Source organism: Trachemys scripta, chromosome 8, assembly GCF_013100865.1.
Source record: "Trachemys scripta elegans isolate TJP31775 chromosome 8, CAS_Tse_1.0, whole genome shotgun sequence".
In the NCBI taxonomy this organism is placed as follows: domain Eukaryota; kingdom Metazoa; phylum Chordata; order Testudines; family Emydidae; genus Trachemys; species Trachemys scripta.
This window is the reverse complement of record NC_048305.1, coordinates 69,704,000-69,731,340: the sequence shown is the minus strand read 5'-3', so window position 1 is coordinate 69,731,340 and position 27,341 is coordinate 69,704,000. Positions and strand designations below refer to the sequence as shown.

The following is a 27,341-nucleotide window of genomic DNA, read 5'->3' as shown; positions in this document are numbered from 1 at the left end:
TGCAAAACAATGTCACAGGGGGTTCTGGGTACATGCCGTCAGGTCCCTCCCCCTCCGTCAGAGCAACGGCAGACAATCGATTCGCGCCTTTTTACCTGGGTTACCTGTGCAGACAACATACCACGGCAAGCATGGAGCCCGCTCAGCTCAGCTCAGCTCACCGTCACCATATGTCATCTGGGTGCCGGCAGACGTGGGGCTGCATTGCTACACAGCAGCAGCTAATTGCCTTTTGGCAGTAGACGGTGTATTACGACTGGTATCTGTCGTCGTCGTACTCCAGTTCAATCATAGGCACCTGGGCAGACATGCTTTGTCTCCTGGGACTCAGTCCTGCCGGCAGTCCTATTGAACCGTCTTGATGATCACGGCTAGCAGTCGTAGTACAAGCAACAGACTAACAGAAGTCTGTTAGTCTCAAAGGTGCCACAGGACCCTCTGTTGCTTTTACAGATTCAGACTAACACGGCTACCCCTCTGATACTTGAGTCGTAGTACAGTATCTTCTGCCAAGCACCCAGAAGATGCTGAGGGCTATCAGTCATGCTGCACCGTCTGCTGCCAGCTTAAGATGTAAAAAATAGATGGACCAGATTTGTTCTGTATTCATTTGCTTCCCCCTCCCTCCGTGGTCACCTGTGCTCTCCACGCTGGGCAAACAGGAAATGAAATTCAAAAGTTCGCGGGGCTTTTCCTGTCTACCTGTTCAGTGCATCTGAGTTGAGAGTGCTGTCCAGAGCGGTCACAATGAAGCACTGTCGGATAGCTCCCGGAGGCCAATAACGTCGAATTCCGTCCACACTACCCCAAATCCGACCCGCAAAGGCTGATTTTAGCGCTAATCCCCTCGTCGGAGGTGGAGTAAAGAAACCGGTTTAAAGGGCCCTTTAAGTCAAAAGAAAGGGCTTCATCGTGTGGACGTGTCCAGGCTTAATTCGATTTAACCCTGCTAAAGTCGACCTAAACTCGTAGTGTAGACCAGGGCTAAGAGTCTTCCCATTGGTTACAATGATCTTCTGATCAGGCCCTTAAACATGTGACAAATCTGTATACCTATATTTCTACATTGTTATAGCATCAGACAGATAGACACAGAATACACTCCTTGCTTATTATTTACTCTGAAATTGTATCTCATAGCATTATTCTGGGGCTTAAAAACAGCACTATACCAGATCCTCAGCTGGAGTAAATCAGAGTTGCTAGGATCTGGCCCAACATTTTTCACAATCTGTTTGCCTTTTCCATTAATATTGGTTACACTGAAAAACATACCAACATAATTCAAAAAGAGTAACCAACAGAGTATACAAATAGAATGAAGCCTACTAAGAAGCATAAAGGAATTGGTGCATTTCTGACTGAACGCTGGTAACACTGTGAATGCTAACACTTAATGTAACTACAACTCTGCTATGCTAAGAAAGTGTTTTTTAATAATAGATTTAATATGATTCTTAATGTCTTTAATTGGTGTTCTCACAATTAAATTAGCAAAATACATGACAGATTAAGCCCAAGACTTCCAGAAATGACTAGTGATTTTGGGAGCCTTGTTTTTTCATTGTTCAACTTGAGACTTGTTCAAGGGGCTTGATCTTTCAGAGGACAGGTGCTCAGCAATGTTTGAAAATTAGATCCTTTTTCAGATATTTCAAGGTGAGATATCTAAAATCTGAGGCACCCAAAATTACTAGTCACTTCTGGAAACCTTGGCCTACCATTTTGCCAGATCAGAAGAACTGGATTTCTAGAGCCTCCTGGTGGCTTAGTGGCAAAATAGCTATTAATGTGGTTCATTCTCTAGCCTTTCCATACAAAGAACCACCAACGCTTCTAATATGTAAACTGTTGGTGGTATGTAGCCAGGACTATCAGAAAATAGAACAACATACTAGCAATCTTGCACCACTCTTTACAAATAGATTCAGTGTTACAACAGTTATATAATGGTAATGCCAGTATGTACTGAATGCAATCTTCTAGTCTCTTAATTTACACCAGTGGAAATAGGGTATCAGTTGGTTTGTTACCTTGCACCAATTTATTCTGATTTATTATAAATGTAATGGAATTTGCCTAACTGTGATCAACCAAAAGTCTGTGGGTCAAGTTCTCTGCTGACAGACAGTGGCAATGCCATTGACTCTGGGAGAGTTATGCCACTGAAGAATTTGCCCCTGTGTATCTGTTTCAAAGTTACAATTAAAGCCCAATGATTTTAGCTGAAATTGTTTATTTATTTGTTTACTTTTATTGACTGGGACTCAGCTGAAACCACTCAGTTTTACCTAGATAGACAGAAAGTGCCAGCCCTTGGGACTGAGCTTTTGGGGTTCAGCATAACTTGGTGAGGAAGGGGTCCTTCGCAGCTACATGATGCTGGGGCCACAGGGTACCAAGCCACCCCAAGGTCCAATTTACAGTTGTGGCAAGATTACGCCAGCTGCCAGTAGACTAAAGGGCCATTGCAGCGGCCAATCATCACTGGTGTATGAGAGCTCCCAGACAGAGCCCCATTCTCTCCATATATACCCTCACCACTATGTGCTGGGTCATAGAGCCACTATGCCATTTTTATGCACCCTGGGATTTCCTTGTTCACAAAATGAATCTTTAGGGAGTGCAGTTAAGACAGCTTTTTGGCTACACTGTGCTACTAGAACAGTGGCTCTCCAACTTTTGTACTGGTGACCACTTTCACATAGCAAGCCTCTGAGTGTGACCCCCGCCCCTTATAAATCAAAAACACTTTTTTATATATTTAACACCATTATAAATGCTGGAGGCAAAGTGGGATTTGGAGTGGAGGTTGACAGCTCGCGACCCCCCTGTGTAATAACCTCATGACCCTCTGAAGGATCATGACCCCCAGTTTGAGAACCCCTGTACTAGAACAATATATGGCAGCAGTATTAAGGTTAAGAGCCTGGACTGTGAATTCTATAGAAGATAGATAAGATGTCATTGTCCATTTGCCCCTCCTACCTGCTGATCAATACTTCATCCAGTGAGCTATGAATTAGGGAGGGAGATGATGACAGGAGGGGGAAAAGGAGGTAGAAAGATGGGGCAGGGGAAGTGACTTAACAGTGATGTCACAATGTTACCACTCAACAATAAACTGTTTCTGAGGAAGCACATAAAGGCAGCAAGGGGCCAGAAAAGATGGAGGAAAAGTGTTTGTACTCCTGATGTTACAATTATACCACCTCATGAATGTTTCATGGATACCTGTTCTACATTAATAACCTGCTTTGCTATTAAATAACATTAAGCATATTTTTGTATATATTTTACAACTAGATGTGTGTTTTATGTCATTACGAGAGCTAAACTTTCTCTTTGTACTGCAGTTCACCCATTGTTTTTCAAAGCACATTGTTAAAATATAGCAGTTAGCGATCACTATAATCACAAAACAGGCAAAATATCTGCCAACTTAGCCATGCCAACAAAGCAGACTAAATACTGCTTTCCAAACTAAGTGAATCCCTTCCAAATTTGTATGCTATACTTACTCTAGAGAAAAACCCTACTGTCTGGCTCCAAGAGGATAAATATAATCACCTGAGATAATTTTAGAAAAGACTTGTTTTCTACAAAGCCTATAATCTTGGTTCCAGCAGTTATCATTTTACGTTGTTGTTGCTATACTTAAAAGGCTTTTTGAAACATGGTAAATGCTAAATTACAGCATTTTGTGGATTATTTGAGTCTACAATGTATCCCATTACCTAAAAGAGGAAATTACAATTACAAGATTGGTCAGGTGATTTACAAAGTGCAGAGCCTCCTACCTGATTTTCCACTTTTCTCACATATCTCTACACAGCATTTTAAAAGTATAGCACAACAGTGGCAAATGTACTGGTGACCTAAGAACTATTTGATATGCTTGCTGTTAAAAAGCTGTGACTTTTGTTCCCTGAAGACTGGGTACTGAACTCAGAACATTTTTACAACCACAGAGATAGTAATATCCTGCAAAATCATTCAATATTAGTCTGTGAGCCAAATTCAGCCCTGAAGTAAATAGACACAACTCTCTTAGAAGTCAATGGGAGTTGTGTCAATGTACAGTACTGACTTACTTTACCTACGATGAAAAGGTAAGATTATTCTGCAACATTTCTTTTCAGTTCCGAATATTTACCATAATAACACCCCGAATACTGAAAGGTGTGGTTATCTAACTGCACAGGCTTATTTAGTTATATAAGGCATTCACAAGTTTTAAAGTGTACTTTATCCATACATACAAAATATTACATTAGCTTACAGGCTGAACTTCAGACCCCTCAAAAGAATATGGACTCCAATTCTGGCCTTAATAATACCAATGAAGTCCCCAGTCAAATCACTTTTATTGCATGGGTGTAAGTGAGGCAGGAATTTGGACCATGCCATTTTAATACTTGTGTATTCCATTTTTTATCCTCGTTTTGTTTAACATACCACAGGACCTGGTCTTCCAGTGAGTCCCATGGGGCCAGGTGGCCCTCTCATAGCGATCTGTTAAAAAAATGAAAAAAATAAAAAAAAACATATTTTAAGGGGAAGCTACAAAAATTATATAATATTCATTGCATGGCCAGATTATTAGTAATTAATTCATGCTAGTGGCTGGTGACTAAGGTTAACTGCATGTTCATGAGTAGATGTTTATTTTGCTGAGCTTAGCAACTGGCAACCCATATTAAAAAGATTGTGCGTATTAAGCTGTCACAAGTGTGATGCATAAAATATATTACTCAGCAATTGTCAGTAACTATTTACTAAATGAGACTATAACAGACTATGCATACAAATTTATACTAAATTTGTCCTCCACTCCCATAAAATCAGTATATTTTCAGTAGGAATAAACCACTGGTAACCCTAAGAACTGGATGTTTGTCTTTGCAATTAAGAAGTGTTCTATTGGACTAAAGAAGACGCTTTAGTATTTCAAGCACTCTCTTCTGTGCTATCCCACACTGATGATTGCTTCTATCTCTCAATTAAACCATTTGGACCACACAGCGAGAATGAAGCATGATGGTGTCACCATACATATACACATTCCAGAGGATATATTACACTTTCCAGAATTAATCAAGGGAAGACAGACAGTAAACTGATTTGGACAGTTCATCAACCTGTGATCCCAAATTCCTCCACAACTCTGGTCAGATGCTCTGCTGCCGTGGCAAACCTATGAAATCTGTTGTCTTCACTCCCACAGTTCTCATCTTAACATTCATGTGTGAATCAATGTCTCACATGTGTGGGGGGTGAATATGTGTGTGTTAATATATAATATTCACGACTTATTGAAACGTTATTTTTCATTTCTACTTTCAGTACTTCACTCAAATGTCTATATCATCTGCATCTATCTCATGTTTTCTTTTTCTCTCCCCGATATATACATTGTATAACAGGCAACTTCACACAAGTCTCCTCTGTATTTGCAGCTTTATTTTTACTCCAGTTTAACATTCTTACCCTCGCCTGCTGAAGAATAGCTTGGGCTTGAGCTTCTTGAGCTGAGATTGTTGGGCCCTTCTCACCATCTCCACCAAAGCGGAACTACAAATATCACACGAAGAAAAAGAATTCACAATTAGCCAAGTTAGAAATATACTTGTTCATTGCAACTACAGAAAGTGCTGCTTAGGGTATTGGGCTAGATTCCTTACTCCACTTTTAATCTGGTGTCACTTCATTAAACTTCAACAGAATGTAAAATAAGACCCCTGGTGCCAGTATGAATATTAAGTTACCATCAACAGAATTTGAGCCCAGTTCTGCTCCCATATAAATAAAAGGTAACATTTCTGTTGATTTCACTGGAATCCTTTTATTTTCATTTATACAATAGGCCATTAAAATGCCACATAGGAAACCAGAATGGATTCCTGTTTTATGCCAAATTGTACTAACGATGAAATGCCACCAAAATCAACTAGTACCATGTAGCAAAAGCCAATACAACTTTAGTTAGTAGTAGGAGAAATGCAATTCAATTGATATTAAGATTTGATATTAAAACAGTTTGAATTCTTATTTAGAAGCCTTGTGTACATCCATTTAAGTTGAGAACTTAGGAAAGGACATAAACTATTCCACATCAGATATCAAATATTCTTATCTAGATAGATACAACTGATATTGTACATCACATAACATATAGAGAATATGTAAAGCAGTCTAATCAGTCTAATTTGTCTAATTATAGCAATTATACACTAATTAATAAATATACTAATTATAGTAGATATAAATGTTAACTGGAAAATGGTTTATTTCACTATTCTCAATTCTCCAAATTTAATGTGTCCTGAATGTGGTGATCAGATTACTTTGTGGTGCCAAAACATGGGACCAGATCAATCCCATCTTCTGTCAACTTCTGACTTTCTCCAAATTCAGTTAAATTGCCTTCTTAACAGAGCCAATTTTAGCATTTTTAGCCTGGTCATGAAACAATTTTTGCTGCTGCTCCAAGTATAAATGATGTCTCTCCACTGCAATCACATCATTATGCAGAAGGAATAGTTTGTGGAAGGGCCAGCAAGCTGATTCTCTGGGGCATCTACAAACGAAGTGATCTTTTATTACTATTATTAATTTTTATTATTATTATTTATTGAAATGGGAAAAGGATCATCAAAATTCTGCCCCCAACACCCCTGCTTCCTGCTGCAGAAGTGGAGCCCCCTCTTTGTGTTGGTGTTCAAGTAGAATTGTCAACATTTACAGTAATAACAATCATAATTAATTAATAATAATCAAGTTGGAACTGCCCAAATTATCCAGGGGAAGCTGGGGCCCATTAGCATGCCTGTGTGCATTCTGGTGAATTCAAGCACTATGTAAGATGATGGATACTTGCACACCACACAGGGGGGCATTTGCCCATGTTACAGATGGAGAAGCTAACACTGAAACATTAAGTGATTTAATTAAGTCCTTGAGATAGTCACTGTTACTGCAAAGATTAGAATGCAATACTGCCTGGTTCTTTGTCCTCTGCTTAGTCCATTAGACCAGTGCAGGGTGCTGGAACAATTTGTATAGTGGGGTGCTGACAGCCATTGAACCAAACTGTAAACCCTGTATATAATGGAAACCATTTCAAGTCAGGGCGTGCTGCAGCACCTACGTTTCTCATGCTAGTGGACAGAACCATTATACTATGAGAATACACTGGCTGCTCAGCAGTGTAGCTAGTGAAGGTGCAGAAAGTAAACAGGAAGGAGCTTGTGGCAGTCAGCAGTGAAGGTGTCAGAAGTGTCCTGAGCAGTAATGATCCTCACAAATGCAAATTTATTTGTGTACCTTCCAAAACTAAGGGACGCATTTGATGGATCCAAGCCCTGAGTGCTATAGTGGGGACCATGAACAACCTGTGATGTTCAGGATAATTGCAGTGACATACTTTCAACTTTAATGACTGATTTATGTATTCAAGGCTATCTTTGCAAGGAAAAGGGCTAAAAACATTTTTTTTAATAAAAGCTGAGATTACCCTTAATATTTAGAGGTCCCCTTTATAGTAAGAGGGTGTTATAAAATACATAGTCCTATTGTATCTTACTTTTTTGTTAGGCTTTTTAGACAAGGATAATTTTTAAGAAAACTCCCATTATTGGTGCAGCTTCACTGGTGCTAGCAATGGTGGGACCACTGGTAGACAGCCCATCAGCATTTGTTTTCATCTATGTTCAGAGCAGAGTTAGATAACACAGTGGTAAAAACACCAGCCATTGGTCTGTACAAACATACCAACTCTTCCTAGCAAAGCTGGAGCTACACCAGTGATACAGAAACAGTGAGAGGTTTCCCTGAAATCTTTGATGTAGATAGTCTATTGAATAATGCAGTCCAAGCTGTGCTTAAGGCACTAGAAGACCTGGTTTCAGTTCCTCCCTCCACCACAGACATCTGGTGTGGCATTGGTAAGTCACTCAGGACCAGATTTACACAGATCTAAAGATGCAGAGAGAGGTGCCTAGTGGGATTCACTAAAGTGTCTGAGCAGGTTGCCTATAGCTGATTTATTCCATCCTTGCCACACCTAATAGAACACACTGTTAAAAGTATGAAGTACCCTTCTCTGAAAGAGTGACTAGAGTTGGAAGAATAACTTGTGAATAATATTCCTGGGGAATAATGGTATTTTTATCAAATAATTATTGGTGAATAAATGTTTCCATCATTCTACTAATGATATATTAGCAAAACTATACTGCAGGTGCCAGCTCAAAACACAGGTCATTATAATAACTTTTCACCGATTGTTCTCCAAATAGAAAATAAACTTTCCACAAGCTTTCTTTCCTCATTCTTACTAACCAGTGATATAATTCCCAGATATCCAGCAGCAACTACAACCAGTAAACACTTCTATCCATCACATCTTACCAACTGTACTTCACTGTATTTGCAATCTGTTTATTAATTCCTGTGACGGTAGCTGCTGCACCTTATAATGATTTACACTGATATATTGCCGTTCACATCAGCATACTATACTAGTTTTGGGCTTGTGCCTGCTCCTGAATCCTGTGGAGTTTTGCTATGGACTTCAGTGGAAGCAGGATTGGGTTGAATATGTGTGCACACCAAAGGTCAATCTTGAAAGGTGCTGAGCATATTATGTCAATGAGACTTGAAGGCAGGAAGCATACATTGGTTTTGGCTTTCAGGTGTGCCACACCCAAATAATTTGAGACAAGTAGTGGAGAATAATACCATTGACAATTGAAAATTATAAAGGTATTTTAGCAGGCATAGTGCAATCACCCAGGTTTAAATCTGGCCAGGAAAACCAGGACTAACACTTTTTCTCTTGTGAAAATTAGCAAGTGATCTTCAAGGATCACAAATGTTCAGAACCTCTGCTGTACATCTCTTTCCAAAGACAGAACATGCTGTAGAACAGGAGATTTATTTTGTCTAATTCATTCCCTTCTTTGGAAGCAAAAGCATTATTTAATATAAGTTTGACCACTCTGTAACCCTAACAGGACTTACCGGCAACATTAACATGGTACCTGGGGGACCAGGTAAACCATCAGCACCTGGAAGGCCAGGACGCCCTGATGGGCCCTGTGAAATCAAAAGGAAATGCAGATTAATTAAACACATCTTGCTAGTTACAGGGCCACATGTATTCATCCTTGTAGGTTGTGAATACATTTCATATGTGTTTAAAAAAAACTATCCTAAGTGGCATAAGCTAAATTTCTAAATGAATCACTTTGTAATGCTAAAGAAGTAGGCTTTGATGCAGCACCAGGATATGCTAGTACCAATCTCTGCATTCATATGGAATTCTAGTGAAATTATTAGGACTTTACAAGGGTAGACCCCAGTGCAGAAACATGACCTTGATGTGTCTATTGTGAGAGCTGTTTCATGTAGAATGTTACTGATCACTTACAACTTTACAAGCAAAAGGAATATCACCCCAAGCAATTTTATTATAATCATGTTAAGTTTCTGAGTTACTTTATCAGTTTAAATCCATAAGGATATATGGAATTATTAAATCTATAAGAATAAAGGTTGAAGAAAAATGCTTATGCCAGTCCGTTTTCTACATGTAGAGTGTGTGGTATGATTTAGAATTCTAACAAAAATGTCTAATTATACAGTGAACAGTTGCTGTATTCTCAGTGCCTCCCAGAAACAAATATTTCATGAACATGCTAGACTTTTCAGTAAACGGTCACTGGTAAAGCTGAGTGACATTTATTTCATGTCTATTGCAATAGAAAATTTTCCTGAACTGAACGCATTTAGACTGTTTTAAAATTATACAAAAGGCCTGTGAAAACACTGAAGACTTAAGTAATGGTTGCATTAAATTCATGACTTTAAAATGGGTTTTCTTAGATTATCATTTTAGGCATGACCACACCTTTTCTTTCAAGAACCATATCATGTAATGCTACCTAATAAACTCATTTGTCTTTGCACCATCAAAGATCACAATATGTCCAACATAGTTCAGACAGACAGTATCCATTGTGTCCATCATTTCAGTGAGGATTTTGTTATTGTATATCATCACCTTTATTCATCTCTTCATTTCAGTGGTTTATTGTTCAAATATTTTGTTTAAATATCATTCAAATTTATATCAGAGATTTGTAACTGGATTTTTATGATGATTTAATTACATTTTAAAATCATTCACACCAAAATAAAACAGTGAGATTAGGGTTAGATTGATACTATAAGCTTTTAGAAATGCATCACAGGGACATTGCTTCTTTCTCCTGTGTTTTCACTATGTATTGCTACTTACAAAGAAATATTGGCCAGATCCTCAGCTGGTGTAAACTGTTGCAGCTCCATGAACTACACTTTAGCTACCTCAATATACACTAGTTCAGCATCTGTCCCATTTAAATCTTACAATGATTAGAGCCATATATACCATTAATAAACTGCATAATCCATATTTTGACTTACCCTCTCACCGGGGTCACCCGGAGGACCAGTGGGACCCTGTAAACCTGGGGGACCTGTAAGACCCTATGAAAAAACAGACCATAAATGGTTATGCTGAATGACTGATTGTATCAGTGTGTTCAACTATTGTCTACAAAATATTATGTTGAAGACCCATAAATGATTATCTCCAAATAATAAGGCAGAGTTTTTTCTATATTAATGTATAGTCAGTTTTTCAAAATTCTGGGCACCCACAATTGGGCCAGATTTTCAAAAAAGTTCTCTGCACCCAGTGTGCTCCCACTGAAAACACTTGAGCTGAGATCTTCTGTAAATCTTGCCCTATTCTACTGTGTTGAGTACATTCTACATGAGAAATGATGTCTCTATTTTTAAATATGTCAATTCATAAGTACCAAAGCACAATGAACACACTGAATGCACTAAAATGAAACTATAATTAAACTATGAAAACCAAACAAAATGAGAAAATATCCACTTACTGGAGGTCCTGCTGGTCCCGCTGGTCCTTCAACAAGCATACCCTATAGAAAAAATGACACCAGACTCATTATCTTTTAGAGAAAGTGTAAAAAGCAAAGAATAAATTACAATTGCAATAAAATTAGCAAGGAGTCTTATGACATTATAATCCTTATGTTTTCACTTCCATACCCATCTGTTTGTTCTCATCAAAGCACAACAAATCTTCTCTCCATAACTACTAAGGTTAACATTTTCTCTCAGGGACTATAATCTGTACTTTTCAATGCATCCATTGTAGTATATAAAATAATTGCACAGAAGTTTCCTAAATTACCCTAGGCAATGTCACACTTTCTGTGCTACCAATTTTCAAGAAAAAAAACATTAGCAGAATAGGCACAATGGTAACTCATATATGCTGATTTAACATTATCCTGGTTTTGTCCCATTTTATGCAAGGACAGTTTTGCTGATGGCTTCTGAGGTACAATTAGGAAGGAGCTGAACTGTACCTTATAGTTCTCCAACTTTAAAAGTGGGGAAGACTTACAGGTCTTGACTATCTTGAATTACTTGCTTCATGGAGTTATATGCCTGCCTACACACACACACACTTATGATATCATCCAGAACCTTCTCCTGAAACCATGTTTTTGGTATCAAACAGCTGCTCTGAGGGTTTTGCTCCAAGAGGAAATTCAAAATGAAATATTGGTGAAGCCTCTATTACTACAGTAGAAGCTTTAAATATATTGGGTTGGCTTCAGAAACTTCCTTTTTACACATAGAGTTGTTTTAGCATGGTATGCTGTATGCAGCCTGACTCACAACTGGTTTTTTAAAAAATACTACTAGAGAATTTAAGTATAGCAGTGGGGAATGACAGTAGTTTATAAGAACCAGATATTTTCTGGGATAATGAAGTCTGAGCTTTTCCATATGTAATTGTCATTGTGTTTCATTCCTGACATGCAACTCATTCTCTGTTACCGTCTTTTACCTTTTGTGACCAGTGACTTCTAGAAACACTAAGCTCTGTGATAGTTTTGTGATACAAACTGCCATTAAAAACTAATTAAAAATTACCACACTTATTTCCGCTCCAGTCAAATATATGTTTGGAGCCATTCAGACTTCCAGGGGATTAAATGACAGTAGCACTCAGCTTCAGCTAGTCACTCTATAACGTTAAGACAAGATATTGCAGTATTTTTTTTAAAGCAGGTTTATAATATTCATCCAAACTACAATGCTACAACATAACTGTGTCTTAGTGTAAAAGCTGCTTCACTGCCTTCATTGCTATTCACAGCTGAGAGGCATTCTTTAGGCTGCTCCCTTACCATGGCTAATGTTCACAAACTTGAATGCAGGATAAATAAGCAGAGCATCAGTATGTTGCTTCATGATGGTGCTACATGACCCTGTGCTGCTGTTTTTATGTATTCATGTTACAACATCAAAAGCAAGTATTTCATTAAACAAATATAGGGATTTTGTTGGCAGGTCTCATGATGTGTGGGACAGTAAGATGAAAACTAACAGGAACAATTCTTCTGAGGCTATTTATTTTATGTCCACAAGAAGGTTTGGTCTGTCTTAGGGACATCATAGTTGGCCCAGTATATGGCAGAAGGAGATGTGTCTGTGGGGCTCTTCTTTATCATTTGTGTTGCTAGTCCACAGAATAATACTGGTGATAGCACTGGGGGAGATCACATATAATATCCTGACTTCCTAGCCATAGGTGACATGGTTTGGCACTGAAATTATCTATGAAAATCCCATGGCACTTCATAAAAGAAAATCTCCACCCATGTACTTACAGGTTCGACCACAGCTGGTTCTCCCTTCTGTCCTTTTTCTCCATAAGCACCATGCCCAGTCACCTGCCAAATGGAAAAAAATGAAAATATACATTAGGCCTAAGAATCCTGTGCACTCTGAGAAGAACAGACACTCTGTTATTTAAAACTAAAGCTGGAGTGGATTTGTGCAGTGAAAAATGTATCACAAACACAAATCTTATCAAACAAAAGTGTTAAATACTAAAAAAACTGGAAATCACTGGAATAACAGTAATTATCTAACTAATCCTGTAGCATCTATAGCAGTAAAATTCCCAATGACTTTTTCAGTGGGACTTTGCATGAGAACTGTAGGATTAGATCCTAAAACTGTGTGTGTGTGTGTGTGTGTGGGGGGAGGATATTATTTTTAATAAGCTTATTTTTGACATATCACACTACAGGTGATGTGATCGTACAGAGAATGGGAGCTTCAGAAGGTCTTGTAGAGTGGCTGTACACTAAATCAAATGACTTTGGGCAGTGGTTCTCAAACTTTTGTACTGGTGACCCCTTTCACACAACAAGCTTCTGAGTACGCCCCCCCCCCTTATAAATTAAAAACACTTTTAAATATATTTAGCACCATTATAAATGCTGGAGGCAAAGTGGGGCATGGGGTGGAGGCTGACTGCTTGCGACCCCCAGTGTAATAACATTGTGACCCCCTGAGGGGTCACAACCCCCACTTTGAGAAACCCTGACTTTGGGGATGGTTGACCCACTGTGCCAGGAGGAGGTGGGAAAATGCTCATGCTCCAAGGTTTGCAGCTGCAGAGGTGCTAGGGGTGTGTGTGAAGGCAAGAGGCTTTTGTAAAATAGCCTCTTGTCCCTCTAAGCATCCCCACATGCATCCTTACTGTTTTCTTTGCATCATACTGAGGCAGCGGAAGAAGCAGGACTAAATCTAGCCCTAGTGCTGCAGTTACTGTCTTGTGGAGATGGAGGGAAGGGATTAGAAAAGCTGAGTTACTTGTTCTCCCACCTCCCCTGATTGTCATGGGTCTGGTCTATACTACCCGCCTGAATCGGCGGGTAGAAATCGACCTCTCGGGGATCGATTTATCGCGTCCCATCGGGACGCGACAATCGATCCCCGAATCGGCGCTCTAACTCCACCAGCGGAGGTGGTAGTAAGCGCCGCCGACAAAAAGCGGCAGAAGTCGATTTTGCCGCAGTCCTCACAACGGGGTAAGTCGGCTGCAATACGTCGAATTCAACTATGCTATTCACGTAGCTGAATTTGCATATCTTAAATCGACTCCCCGCTGTAGTGTAGATGTACCCATGGAGATAATTTCATTCTACTGGGCCCCACCTTATCACAGGCCAGCAGCTGCATTTTGTAGGGGGGTCACCGCTCCTTGGGCCATACAGCCAGGCTAGATTTCTCAGGGCTCTCTTGTTACTCAGCCAAGAAGGAACCTGCTGTTCCAGCACTGGGATGTCATTTGCCATGCCCCTAATTTAATTTCTTGTTGTCCAAATGCCATATACAGCATCAAGTTTAATAGGGAGCAGGTTTAAAACAAATACAAGGAAGTTCTTCTTCACGCAGCGCACAGTCAACTTGTGGAACTCCTTACCTGAGGAGGTTGTGAAGGCTAGAACTATAACAGCATTTAAAAGAGAACTGGATAAATTCATGGTGGTTAAGTCCATTGATGGCTATTAGCCAGGATGGGTAAGGAATGGTGTCCCTAGCCTCTGTTTGTCAGAGGATGGAGATGGATGGCAGGAGAGAGATCACTTGATCATTGTCTATTGGTCCACTCCCTTTGGAGCACCTGGCATTGGCCACGGTCGGTAGACAGGTTACTGGGCTAGATGGACCTTTGGTCTGACCCGGTACGGCCGTTCTTATGTTCTTATGTAACTCTAACAAGACTCTGTGACTCCATGCCTTAAATGGGAAAAGGATCTGAGCAGCCATGTAAGCATTATCCAGCTATCTCAAGGATGGCCAGCTTTCCCTCTGGAACATATGAATTAGCTTCTGTGATTCGGACCTCTTTTCAGATTCAGCACAACAAAACGTGCTGGGCCCAGGTTTATGTCCTCAAAGCAGCAGAAAATAAGAAACCGATAGGATAAAAAACAAGCTAATGCCAGAATGCAGTTACGAACAGCACAAGCTGTAAACCAGAGACAGAGAGTACTAAGTTTTGTACAAGTCATGGAATTTATGATTCTCCCCTTTGCCACTGCTCTCCCCCACCAAAAATATTATCTGTTATTAACTTGAAATGCTTTCAAGTTGGAAGCATAGATTTCTGCACTGTAGAAGTTTCCAATACAATTCTTGTCTTGCTGCTTCTTTTGATAGGCACAGACATCCAAGGACATCAATTCATATATGATGTGCTCAAGTAATAGTCCTTTGCAGACTATGGCTCTCAAATGGTGTAAATTTGACATGAGTCCACTGATTTCAACAGAGTGACTCCAGATTTACATTGATGTAACTGAGAGCAGAATTTGGACATACGTTACAATAATAAATTAATTTAACTTGTGACATAAATTACATATGATAAACTTAATTCTCCATTTATGCTAAAATTTTATGCTAAAATTTAGTCTACTTTTTTATTTATTTCTGCAAGCTAGGCCCTTTGAACCTTTTTCAACACCTTACAGATTGAACTTCTCCATTATGCTCCAGCTCCCTCGATTTTTTTCTGTCTTTTGCTTATGATCATTCTAGCTACAGAGTGCTGTATATGGCTCTCTCTAGATCTGTCAATACTCTACTGAATTAGCCAAAAGTTTCTCTGTACAGTGAAGTCTTGCAGTCCTTTCTCAGAGCAACTGACTGCGCTGTCTCCACAACATGGGAGTGCAGGTAACTAATCAAGTATCAAAGGGGTAGTCATGTTAGTCTGGATCTGTAAAAGCAGCAAAGAGTCCTGTGGCACCTTATGACTAACAGACGTATTGGAGCATGGGTATGCTTTTACAGGTCACTAATGTATATCTCTGTGGTGCGTTTCCATAACACTACAACACTGGTCCATTCCTGTATCATTTTGTGGATAATTTCACTTAAACTGAAATATTTTGGGACAAATTTTCAAAGAGTTGAGTTGTTTGCAATTGTATTTTGCAGTCGGAAATGCAGGCACAGATCTGAGTACTGGTGCCTCTAACAAACTGATTGTGGGTACAGATCAGATAATTAGAGGAAAAAGTACTCAGCTTTGCATCTGCCATTCTTGCATATGCCAAGAGCACCTGCAAAAAAGTGGAGGCTGAGTCTCAGTTTTTTTGGAAACTTATCCCTTTAGCATAAAGCTATGAGTCATTAGAAAGAACCAAAACTCTGATATGACAATATAACTTGGTAGGAAAGGGGGAGATTTTCAAAGTTCAGTAAGGAACTTGCCTCCCATTTACTGCCTATGGCAGCTGGATCACTAAATGCTTATTGTACCTTTGAAAATCTCACCCACAGTTAATGTTTGATATTGAGATGGTGTGAGATGGGTTTTGATTTTCATTAAATATTTATATTTGGATTGTAAGTTTATTTCTTATTAAAATTTACTGAAAGCTAAAAGGGACTAGAAAATAACCAGATGCAGATGCTTTTTAGATTAAGATACTATATAGCTACTTGATGCATTTAATCTGGCCAGGTTTTAGCAATTGGGGTAGTTAACCCCTTGTGCTGTTATTCATTACCTTAGGCCTTTAAATGGACACTTAATGAAATATTAAGCAATATTTCTTTAATTAAGCAATATTCTCCCACATAATACATTTTGTTTTCAAAGAATGAAAAAGTACATTTTCTCAGTCATTGTTCTCTCACAGACATTACACGGAAGTACCACATACCATATAATCTCCTGCCATTGATTTTTGCACAAAACTGCCTTTGATGCAGAAAGATGTCAGGACATGGCCCATCAGCTTCAAAATGTCTGTGCCTATATCTTGAGTGTCACATACTTCTACTTTGAGTACCAGTAAAAACATCACCATCTATCACTCCAGATACCACCAGTATTTGTAGTATCTTCACATATGTGAACAGGATATATCATGGAACTGCAGATGGGCACATGTTGAGTTGTTAATGAAACACACCATATGTTGTTATATTTGGTTCAAACATGTGGTGTGTTTTTGTTTCTTTGTTTGTTTGTCGGGGGTGGGTGGGTTATCTTGTATTTGTGTTTTTCCTGTGCTGTTTTAATGCCCCAAAGAGCCATTTACGTAGATGTAAGAATTTACATTCTGATAAGTTCCTTTAGGATAGCAACATTATTCTGGTCCTCAAATAGCTCCCCAATAAATGAAAAATAATGAGGACATAGTTGCACAAAATATATTTATATAGAGAGAGAAATTAAAAAATCAAATACCGCTGTCAATAATTGTACACATTTCTACTTGAAATCAATATCCTTTGTGATCACATAACGCTTTAGTTCTGCTAAGAAAATTTTGATTTTAGAAAAATATATGCAAATGGTTTGGCAATTTTTAATGCTCTGATTCTGCAACCCTTACTCATGTGATTATGCCCCCTGAGATTTGTGAGATTACCTACATGAATAAGTTCTATTAATTATAAAAAAAGGTTACAGAATCAGGATCCGAGATTTTTTTTAATTTCTTTTCTGCTGAATGGATATTTTCTTTGAGTTTTACTCAGGCTCTGGACAAATATGTTTTTAAATAAGATATGGCACAGCAGAGCAACAAAATCAAGCAACAAATATGATAGTAAAATTAGGGGGTTGAAGTTTCAGGGAAGAATCACTCAATACTGTGTGACATTGAAAATGAAGTGCTATGTTTCTCTATATATTTTTACCACTCTTTCCCCTTCCAGTAGGGCAGGGAAGCAAACATATACAGCTGTTTGGCCACACATTAGTAACACCAGTTAGACAGGATACTTCCCATTCTTTATCCATGATCCAAAGCCAAATATCTTGCCCAGCAACCAAGAAGAGAAGCTCTTAAATGAACCCTACTCTCCATAAGTCTACACAATAATGTATCATTTACCATATGGTATCAGTGAAAATAGCTCTATTCTCAGGGTATGTTCTCATTAACATTAAAGGGATTCATATGTAGGCATCATTAATGCTTATGGAGGTTAAGAGCAAAAATCATTTATAACAGCAGAATATACCTCAATTTTGAGACTACAGAAGAAGGGAGAGTTTTTCCTCATTCACTTTTACACTGCTTGTTAAGATGTTACTAGGTAGTGGTATTACTCATGATTTGGGAGTAGGGACGGGGGGAGGCTTGTGTGCTTAGCCTAGAAGTCTGCTAGGTGAGACTGGGAGTTTTCTAATGAGACTCTAGCCTGCCATTCTTTGATCCCTATTCCCGTTAGGATCCCTTGACAAGGGGGCAGGGCTAACTCAAGGAGAACTAGGGTTTAAAAAGCCATCTCCTAAGCAACCAGAGGAGCTAGCATACAGGAGCAGCAAACAGGGGAGATTTGCGAGGGAGTTCTGCCTCAGTGTGTCACCATCTGTGTCAGGAGGATGATAAATCCAAACTAATATCACAGAGGCATTGATAAGATTTATTATAAATACAACTACCACTGCATGGTTGAGAGAGGAGCAAAGAAGCAGTAAATGGGACATAAAACCCTGGACCTGAAGGTTAGTGGGGAGAAGCAATTTCATGGCATGCCCCCATCATTTCCTAGGTAAGCCCGTTTGAGTTTATGTGCGGAATACCAGGACAGGTACAGAGCAAACACTGTACTCAAAATGCTGTCCTTCTACTACATGCAGGGGCTACCCAATCAGACATCCAAATGGGAGTATTAGTTCCCTTTGCCTTTTGTACCCTCCTGGGAGAAATGGGCAGTTTGCTACACTGAAGGGAATGGTAAAGCCAATAGATACTAACCAAATGATTCTGTTTGGGGGAGAGGAGTCCCTATACAGCAGCAAAGAAGAGAAGGTCAGCCCTGAGTATGATTCATGGGATCCACAGGATCATCCTGCTTTCCTTTGGATCCTCAGGAAACATGGAGTTGGCAGACCATGAACCCAACCCTCTCGGCAAGACAATGGCTTTATCGCTTTTGAGGGCAGTATCAGTGAGCAACACTGCAGGGTTCTCCACACGGGGTTCTGGCCTTTGCTTTCCCACTCTCATGGATTTTTTCACTGCTGCAGAGCAGACACTCATACACATTTAAACAAATATTTAGCATAATAAAGTATATTAGCTCAAAAACACTTATTTCGTCATATAAAACAAATGAAAGTGATTATAATTCATGCACTTATACCCATAAGTAGGACTTCAGTTGTTTTCCAGCTTTAGCACAACAAATAATAATTTCATTTGTTTCATGAGTTTTCCTTAGACATTCCAGAAGAGAAAACAAAAGGAGGTTCAGTAATGTAAAAGAAAATAAAAGTTTAATCCAAAGCCCACTGAAGGTGATGGGGGTCTTCCCATTGCCTTCAATGGGCTTTGGATCAGGCTCTATATTCTCAGATAACTGATAGGAAAATCTAGACAATTATAAAAGAATTGCTAACTTCAATCAATCTAATACTACCATATTTTGCCTGGAACCAACTTACGCTTGTTTCTGTGATATCAGTCTCTGCTGGAACACCTGGACCAAACTCCTCATTAGTGGGATTGGTTGGTTTCTCTTCATATTCTTTATATTCATAAAAATCATATTCGCCTAATTCTCCATCTACCAGAAGATCAGATTCACTGAGGTCTACTCCTCTGCTTCCATATTCAGTATCCTTAGTTTTTTTATGTTCTGAATCATAATCCTCTCCAGTTAGGTATTCTTCAGCAAATACTTCTTCAACAGGATTATGCTATTCATATATGCAGCAAAGTTTCAGGGAATAGGAGGAATATGTGGGTTACTGTTAGTAAAGCAATGTATGCATTTGGAGACTGACTGATGACTTGTCTAAAAGAAGACAGAACAGTAGAAAAACAGCATGATGTCTTTTAATTAGATTCTGAAGAACTGGGAAACCAGCCTTCCAAATTAATTAAAAGATCATTCTATGCATATGAATATGTACAAGGAAATAATGCATTCATACACTTTATTGGCATTTTTTCCCCAAAACATTGAATCTATTACTGCATATGCAATACGCTATGTGCATTTGCTCGCTCAGTGTTACTTCTATGCCAAATACATCTAAGTTTCCTTGCTTGGTTTCACACGTTTAATGTCAAACATTTACGAATCATGTGGAGTACAATTAAACACATGCATCCCAATAAGCTGTAAACTAATTTAGACTTGCTTAAACAATATCATTCTAATTTGTAATGTGCAGGAAGTGCAAGCATTTCTTTAGTTATGTACAGCATTCTTGACTATCTTGTGTCAATAAATAACAGTGCCAAGCTAAATGTTTCAACTTTCCCCCCCCTTCTAATGATTTTGCAGCATATCTATCACTCACACAAGTCTTGGTTCACATCTTCCATAGCAGTTAATATATATATATATATTGGTTCAGTCTAGATTTCAACTGCAAAACTCATAGAAGATGAAGTTGAACATTTCTGAAAGCTTCCTTCCTCAATTATGAAAACAGTGTAAAACCAAGCAATCAACTTATAAGCACCAAAGCTTTTTAGACAGCATCTTATCTCAGATGTACAAAGCAAATTGGAAAAAAGACTATGGATTTTTTATAAGACTCTTGGAAGGAAGGTTTTGAAAGGATCAGGGCCAAAATATTGCATATATCAGCCATATGTCCTGGAATATTACACAGAGGTGAATTGATTTGTCCTCAAACAGTGCATCTGAAATCATTAACAATATATTGGTACAATCATGATGGCATGGAAATAAATGGCAATTAAAACAGAAGGCCAGATTCTGATTTCATATCAATTTAACACCAGTGTAATTCCACTACCTACAATATAGTTATTTCTGATTTACATCAGTATAGATCATTTTTTGGAAATCAAATACTTCTTTGCTTATATGTGAAGACCTGAGTTCAGAGTTCTGGGTCAAATTTTTCCTTTATGTAAAATACCTGCAGGCAGCTCCCACTGAAGAAAAATGTTGGCACTCTGAGTGATTCTCACTACAATAATGACATTGCATTATTGACTAAACCATTGTAAATAATGCCAGAAGTTTATCTACAGCTCCCTCCAATGTCTGACGTTGTTGATTTCATCAATTGTTGCAAAATAAACATGAAACCTTAGAATACAGGTTTTGAAAGTAGAAAGTCCTGCTGTTCACATTTAATTTCTAAGATGGACAAGATGGAAGTAATGAAATCAATTTGCCTCTTTTTTTGTTCTTCATCAAGTTATTAAAATCTGTTGAACTGTTGGGCAGCCATTTTCCAGTTCCAAACCTGGAAAGAAGATGCTGAGCAATTTCAGCATTTCTTTTCATGTTTACATGGAATGAGCCATGATTGTAGCTTTAGGAAAAGAGTTAAGTAGTTTTGTACATCTTTCCAAGCACTACATGTTCATTCTGAAAGGATTATGTAAAAGAAAACCTTAAAAAAATGTCTTGACCATAATTAGCCAGCACGTTACTTAATGTTATTTTAAAATAATGAAATAACATTCAGGCTTTTGGCTGTGGCTGTCTAAAAGCATTCAATTTAGCAGGGTTTGTAATCATCATTTGATTTTTTTCATATACATAGCTCAGATATATAATTATTGACAAAAAACGAGCAAGGAATATTCTGAATGAATATAGCCTTCACAGCATGCAAAAAATTTGTTTGTTCTTCTTTGTTCCTTGCTAAAGGAAATGATGGCTTTTAACTTGTTTCAATATGCTGCTCTTTGCATGAAGGAAAATATTTACTTTCAAAAATTTCAATTGGCTGAATATCAAAATAAGCAGTTTTAAGCAACAGCAGAGCAGTGGTTAGTTTCCCTCTTTGCTTCAGTTCAGTATTAAAATTGTAAAAGAGAACTTTCGGGGTCCAGCATATATTTTTCATATAGGGATTGATCCACCACAGCAGAGGTGCAGAATTTTGAGCATATAAGTGTAAGGTAAAAAGTGAAGAGCAGGATGGAGAGAACAGGAACCTGTTCCTGCTGTACAGAGAGTAATGCTTTGCTACTCCTGCTGGGTAACAGGCAGAAGGCCCAAAAGGGCATGTAGCTAAGTGACTCATTTGTTGTCTGAGGATTTTACAGCATTTACTTGAGCAAACTAGAGCCAACTGGAGTTTTGCCCAAGAAAATACTGTAAGTTTTGAACCTAGTTGTCCATTGTTTAAGTCCCATCAATGAAAGTTACCCAGAGGCACACAGGGAGAAGAGAAGTTTTCTCTTTCTTATTCTTCCTTTTGTAAAAACAGAGAGTGATTGTGATGTGTTAGCTATTAAAACTTGATTTGTAGAGTATCTTTGCCTGTACTTTTCCCCAGTCCTCGTTACCTCATTAGCTTCAGTTGTTTGCCTGGGAGCCTCAGTCTGGGAACCCTCTGAAATCCCATAGTCAGTTTCAGTCACGCTATACTCTTCTTGAAATTCATCAACAATATTGGCCTATGTTAAAAAGAAAATGCATTATTAAAAATGTAGAAAAAGGCAACTATTCAGCAGGAATCACTATTTAATCAGGTTATGGCATTAGCCGCAGATGTATTCATCTAGTGGGGTTAGGGCTATTTATGTCTCATGATCAGAGATCTTCCAGTCTTGGCCTGGGAAAGATCTTGATTATTTCTTTGCTACCTTTACCCCTAGTTTGCCTTTTGCTGCTGCCTGGTAACTTTTCTTCTTCTTGGATGCAAAATTTTCAGATTTTTTTGTTGTGGCCTTTGTGGGTTTGTTCTTTGAGTTGGTGGCCACTGTCCTCTTCTTCTTATTGGCTTTGGCTTTCTTTTTCTGAAAAATGTGGTGAAAGATGGAATGGAAAAACATAAATAAAATGAAAAAGAAATGCAGAAAGCATGAATGAAGGAAAGGGAAGCAAAGGAAAAATGAATGCTGTAAGTCATGATGCCTTCCATTGCGAAGTGAAAACAAATGTTATGGATACATAGGAAAGGAGTGAGTGAAAGGAATATGATAAGTTTGATAAACAGATGACACAAAATGACAAACCACATGACAGAGGACAGCAGGACACCGCACAACAAATGGACCAGATTTTGTTACCTCTGTTTGTGCTATTGTCTCCTCGAATAGTGGGGGTCCCTCTGTTACTGTGTCAGACTCTTTATAATCTGCTTCCCCATACTCATAGTCATATTCGATTAAATCTTCAGTTGCGTACTACATTACAAATGGAAAAATATCAGGCATTTCTATGTTAGTGGCAGCAAACTATATTAGCAGTATTGGAAAGCATCTTAACCTTTACTTGGGAGTAAAGTTTAAGGGGATTAAGGCAGCACAAACAATTCAACATAGTTATTCATTGAAAAAGCACTCATTAGCAAGATTTCTTATTTTCTTTTTTATAATACAATTCAAAAGTAATGAAAAAGCAAGTACTGGTGACAGGAAAATGAGCTTCTTTATTGGGCTGCACAGAATAGTCAGCTATAATTTGGATTATGGGGAGTTCCCCACTGTCATTTAATGAAACCATATATTTATATGTCTCTCCAGATCTCTCTACCTGGATTCCTCTCCCTACATGCCCTCTGCAAAGAAGTAGCATATTTCCACAAACTGTGATTTCTAGAAATGGTGTTCCATTTCCATTACTGAATTGTCATGTCCTGAAGAATAACATCTGGAAAGGCTGGACTTCCTGAAAAGGTAACCAGAACAGCCATGACAGTGTCACTCTGTAAGTAGCCTGAATAGGAAAACAGCTAACTTCCTACTCAGGTCAGAGGCCTTTACCCCTCAAAACTGCCCAATACCTGCATGGATTTGCAGTGTGTGTAGGAAGGCACAAGTACACCTCCTTGATCCCTGCACATCTGGCAGCCATAGCTGCAGTCCCTGCACTTCTCTGAGACCGAATTCTGCAACTGGATAGTGCCGCTAGCAGCACTAGCCGTACCAAATATGACAGTGGAGTGGAAGATGAGCTGGTAAGTAACATAAATTTCGCACCTTTAAAGGGAGTGGCAATAGATACGCTCCTCTTCTATGCTGAGGAGCTCCTGGAGGCAGCGCAGCTCCACAGTGCTCTCAATGTCAGCGAGTGCCTTAAAGTCACAATTAAATTCAAAGACACGGAATCTTACGTAGTGTAAATTGTTGTAGCTCCATTGATTTAAATGAAGCTACAATTTACATCAGCTGAGAACTTGTCCCAAAGATTTTCAAAGAACAATTAGGTTTAGAATTAGCTCTTGTAGTGGTTTGACCATGAACCTAGGAGCCAAGAATTCCTGGCTCTACCACTAACTTACTGGGCCAGATCATCAGATATAATAGAGAGCCACTCAGCACAGCTGAGGAAAGAAGTCGGCTTCATTAAACTACCTTTGCATTCCTTTGTGCCTGGGATGGGTTTGCCCCATGCAGTAAATTAGAGCAGCCTCCAGGCTGCTACAAATCCTGTGAGGTTGCAATGCCCCCTTAGGAACTGTTATACTGAATAAGGGCTACCAAAGTACAACATGCTCCAACCACACCTCAGCTCCTCTCAATACTACCCTTATTTTAGAGAATCCGGAGTGGGTGACAGAGCTCGAGAACCCACAGTTGTCCAGTCAGGGCCACTTTCTGGTCTCTTTGCTTCACAAGAACAGTACAAAGGAGATGAAGATGTAGCTAGGATCTGCCTAACTGTGTGGCCTTAGTCATTTAGGGGGAAACTTTCCAAGGCTCCCAATGAGAATTTGGCACCTCCCTGCGCTTTGTACCTTTAAAATCTCTTTTCTACTCTTCCTGTGTCACAGTGTCCCCATCCGTAAAATGAGGAGAATATTCACCGATCTCAGTGGATTGCTGAGATTAATTAATTATATTTATAAAGGGCTTTAAAGATTTATAAAAGTGTTAAATGCCATTGTCATTAAGGAATGTATTGAGACTTTAGGAGAAATTGTTGACAGGACTAAAACTACAGTCTCTGTGTTCCACAATAAGTTACATTATTTGGCCCAAGCTCCTGGTTTAACATCTTATGCTGGCCAGACAACTTGGTATAGTTATCTTTATTACTCCTGAAGACATTTTAATGAGAAGAAGATACAGACAATAGTATGGAACTGATCCTAAAAGGTCCTGAGCCCCTACAATCCCCTTTGACTTGGCTTTTGCCATTTTATCCCTGTCACAATCCTAACTATTCACTGGTGTTAAAACAAAATGCATGATGTTATACTACAATCACCAATTTTGTTACTGATATCTATAAATTTTGAAATCAAAACTAACAGTCTCTTGCTTTTTCATTAAATGAAATTATTGTATTGATAGTTTGCATCTCTAAAAAGAAAATACAGATTTTCCTTAATAATTAGGCAATTTCTTACTTAATGGAATATATGGCGGTTTCAATACAGGAAAAAAACAAACACCTGTTATATATTTATATGAAATAATTGAAGCATATTTTTAATCTCACAAAACTATATTTCATATTTATGAATAGCACTTTTGAACATACAGCAGTGATTTAGTTAGGTCATGAATGTGACTTTAAATGGTTATAATCTGGTGTAGAATGTCCTCTATGTAGAACATTTTTGTCTTTTTAATCTGCCAGTTTGTCAATGAGACTTGCATTAGCTCAGGTAAACCATGCTTTGATTGTCTCAAGTGAATGCATAGGTTAGGCAATCAGAATTTGACTTTATTTATATAGTACAGAATAGGCACTATTTTAGACTAATGCATGTAAAATATGTGTGCTTATTCTTCCCCAGTTGCCTTTGAGTTAGGGCCCAATCCTATTCCCAGCAAAATAAATGGAAAGAATTTAACTTTCAGAAGAGATTGCAGAAGTCTGCACATCCCAGAGATCAACCATGATGGCGCTACTTTTGTACAGACAAGGAAGTAATCAAAGGCAGTTGTTTTGGCTCCAGCAGCTCTGGAAACACAGCTAGACACAATGTGTTCCTAATGAAGAACAAAACTGATAATCAGAAAGGAAATTGTAGTTTGAAGAGTCTAGGAGGCAATTAACAACCACATAAAATAAAAAGAAATAAAAACTGCATCAAAAGAGCCCTTTAAAATATCAATGGAACATAAATCCATAAAATGGTTTGTTCATCTTCTGCCAGTGGGACCTTGACAACTGTACTGATATGGAAGGAAAAGGTTCTGTTTTCAAGGGAATATCAAACCTCAAACTCAGTCACCCCGACAGGCCAGCCAGAGAGAATCAATCATATACATTTAAGTGCTTCTGCAGCCAATAGAGGTACACCAGGGATGAACTATGTTAAATAGTATTCATCCAAAATTCAAGGGGACAGGTAAACAAAGACGTTTAAGGAAAGTAATATTTCACTAATGGGAATTTGAAAGAAAAACAAATACTACTGGGAGTGTGTTCATTTTAATAATTGTCCAGAGGAAATATACTAACTCTGAAATAAGTATCACAATGAAATAGAGAAGTAGTAAACAATAGCATCGCAGTGAAATGGAAAGGTAGAAAGCAATAGCTCTCACTTCTGTATTCATTTTGCACTTTTAACAATTCAAATATAATTGTATTTTGCTTAGTATTATAATTAACATACAAATGTCAATATGATTGCGTTTCTGAAGGTAAAGCTATGCAGGCCTGTGCCAACTATGGGGTTAATAAAATTACAAGAGCGGGTTAGAGAACGTTCTTCATAGGCCACAAACTCAAAAGAAATGTTGACTGGGGGGAAAAAAAATCTGTGCCAAGTATGTTAGCATAAAAAAAGGAGCGTGGTGAGTAAATTATAGATGGTGCCAGATGCGCAGTTTGAAAAGCCAGACATTTATGAATGAGAACTAGAAAATCCACTCACAAAAGCATGGATATGTGGAGGGCTCTGTTACATCATGCACAATCAACTGGAAAATATTTTACTTTTTCAGATTTATGTTTTATTCCTTTCCACTAATGAAAATGAAACCTTCCTTAAATATGCTCTACTCTCAAAACAACAGAGCCACATTTGGTCTGCCATTGCTATGCAGGCTCGCAAACCAGAAAGTACATAGGTAGATGAGAAATGTGGGTGTAAGTTTTCCTCCCTGGTGCAGTTTAACCTCAAGCCCATAGAGATGCCTGTCTGTAGGCTTTTTGTGATATTACGGAGCCTCAGAAGGGCATTCTGGAGTGGGGGACACATGTCAGGAGATGTGGTCAACATGTGGCACACATTAAATTAGATTGTGTCTAGCCCTTATACAGAAAGGCTAGTGGGAGTATTCAATGACTCCACCCTTCTCGCCTTGCACACAACTGCTTCCTCTGTACAATTCTAGGGGTGCACACTACACAACCAGTGGAGGGGAACATGCCTTCTCCCCACTACACAAAGTCAGCTACATCAAGAGTCACGGAGTGCACAATCTTAAAGGGCAACAAGGAGTCTGGTGACACCTTAAAGACTAACAGATTTATTTGGGCATAAGCTTTCGTGGGTAAAAACCTCACTTTCA

General features: G+C 38.6%; 1 protein-coding gene across 2 annotated transcripts in view; it reads right to left on the bottom strand.

The window, feature by feature from the left end:
• The window catches only part of COL11A1 (collagen type XI alpha 1 chain), a 240,885-nt gene that overhangs the window by 144,030 nt on the left and 69,514 nt on the right, over positions 1 to 27,341 (bottom strand). The window contains exons 6-14 of one of the 2 annotated variants that reach the window (XM_034778961.1): positions 22,509 to 22,661; positions 22,209 to 22,319; positions 19,367 to 19,621; positions 12,765 to 12,827; positions 10,956 to 10,997; positions 10,471 to 10,533; positions 9,025 to 9,099; positions 5,491 to 5,574; positions 4,459 to 4,515 (exon numbers count right to left, since the gene is read on the bottom strand). In XM_034778961.1, coding sequence (XP_034634852.1) covers positions 4,459 to 4,515; positions 5,491 to 5,574; positions 9,025 to 9,099; positions 10,471 to 10,533; positions 10,956 to 10,997; positions 12,765 to 12,827; positions 19,367 to 19,621; positions 22,209 to 22,319; positions 22,509 to 22,661 — 903 coding nt within the window. Of the gene's footprint in view, positions 1 to 4,458; positions 4,516 to 5,490; positions 5,575 to 9,024; positions 9,100 to 10,470; positions 10,534 to 10,955; positions 10,998 to 12,764; positions 12,828 to 19,366; positions 19,622 to 22,208; positions 22,320 to 22,508; positions 22,662 to 22,934; positions 23,052 to 27,341 lie in introns of both variants that reach the window. The other variant, XM_034778960.1, reaches the window with a different exon arrangement.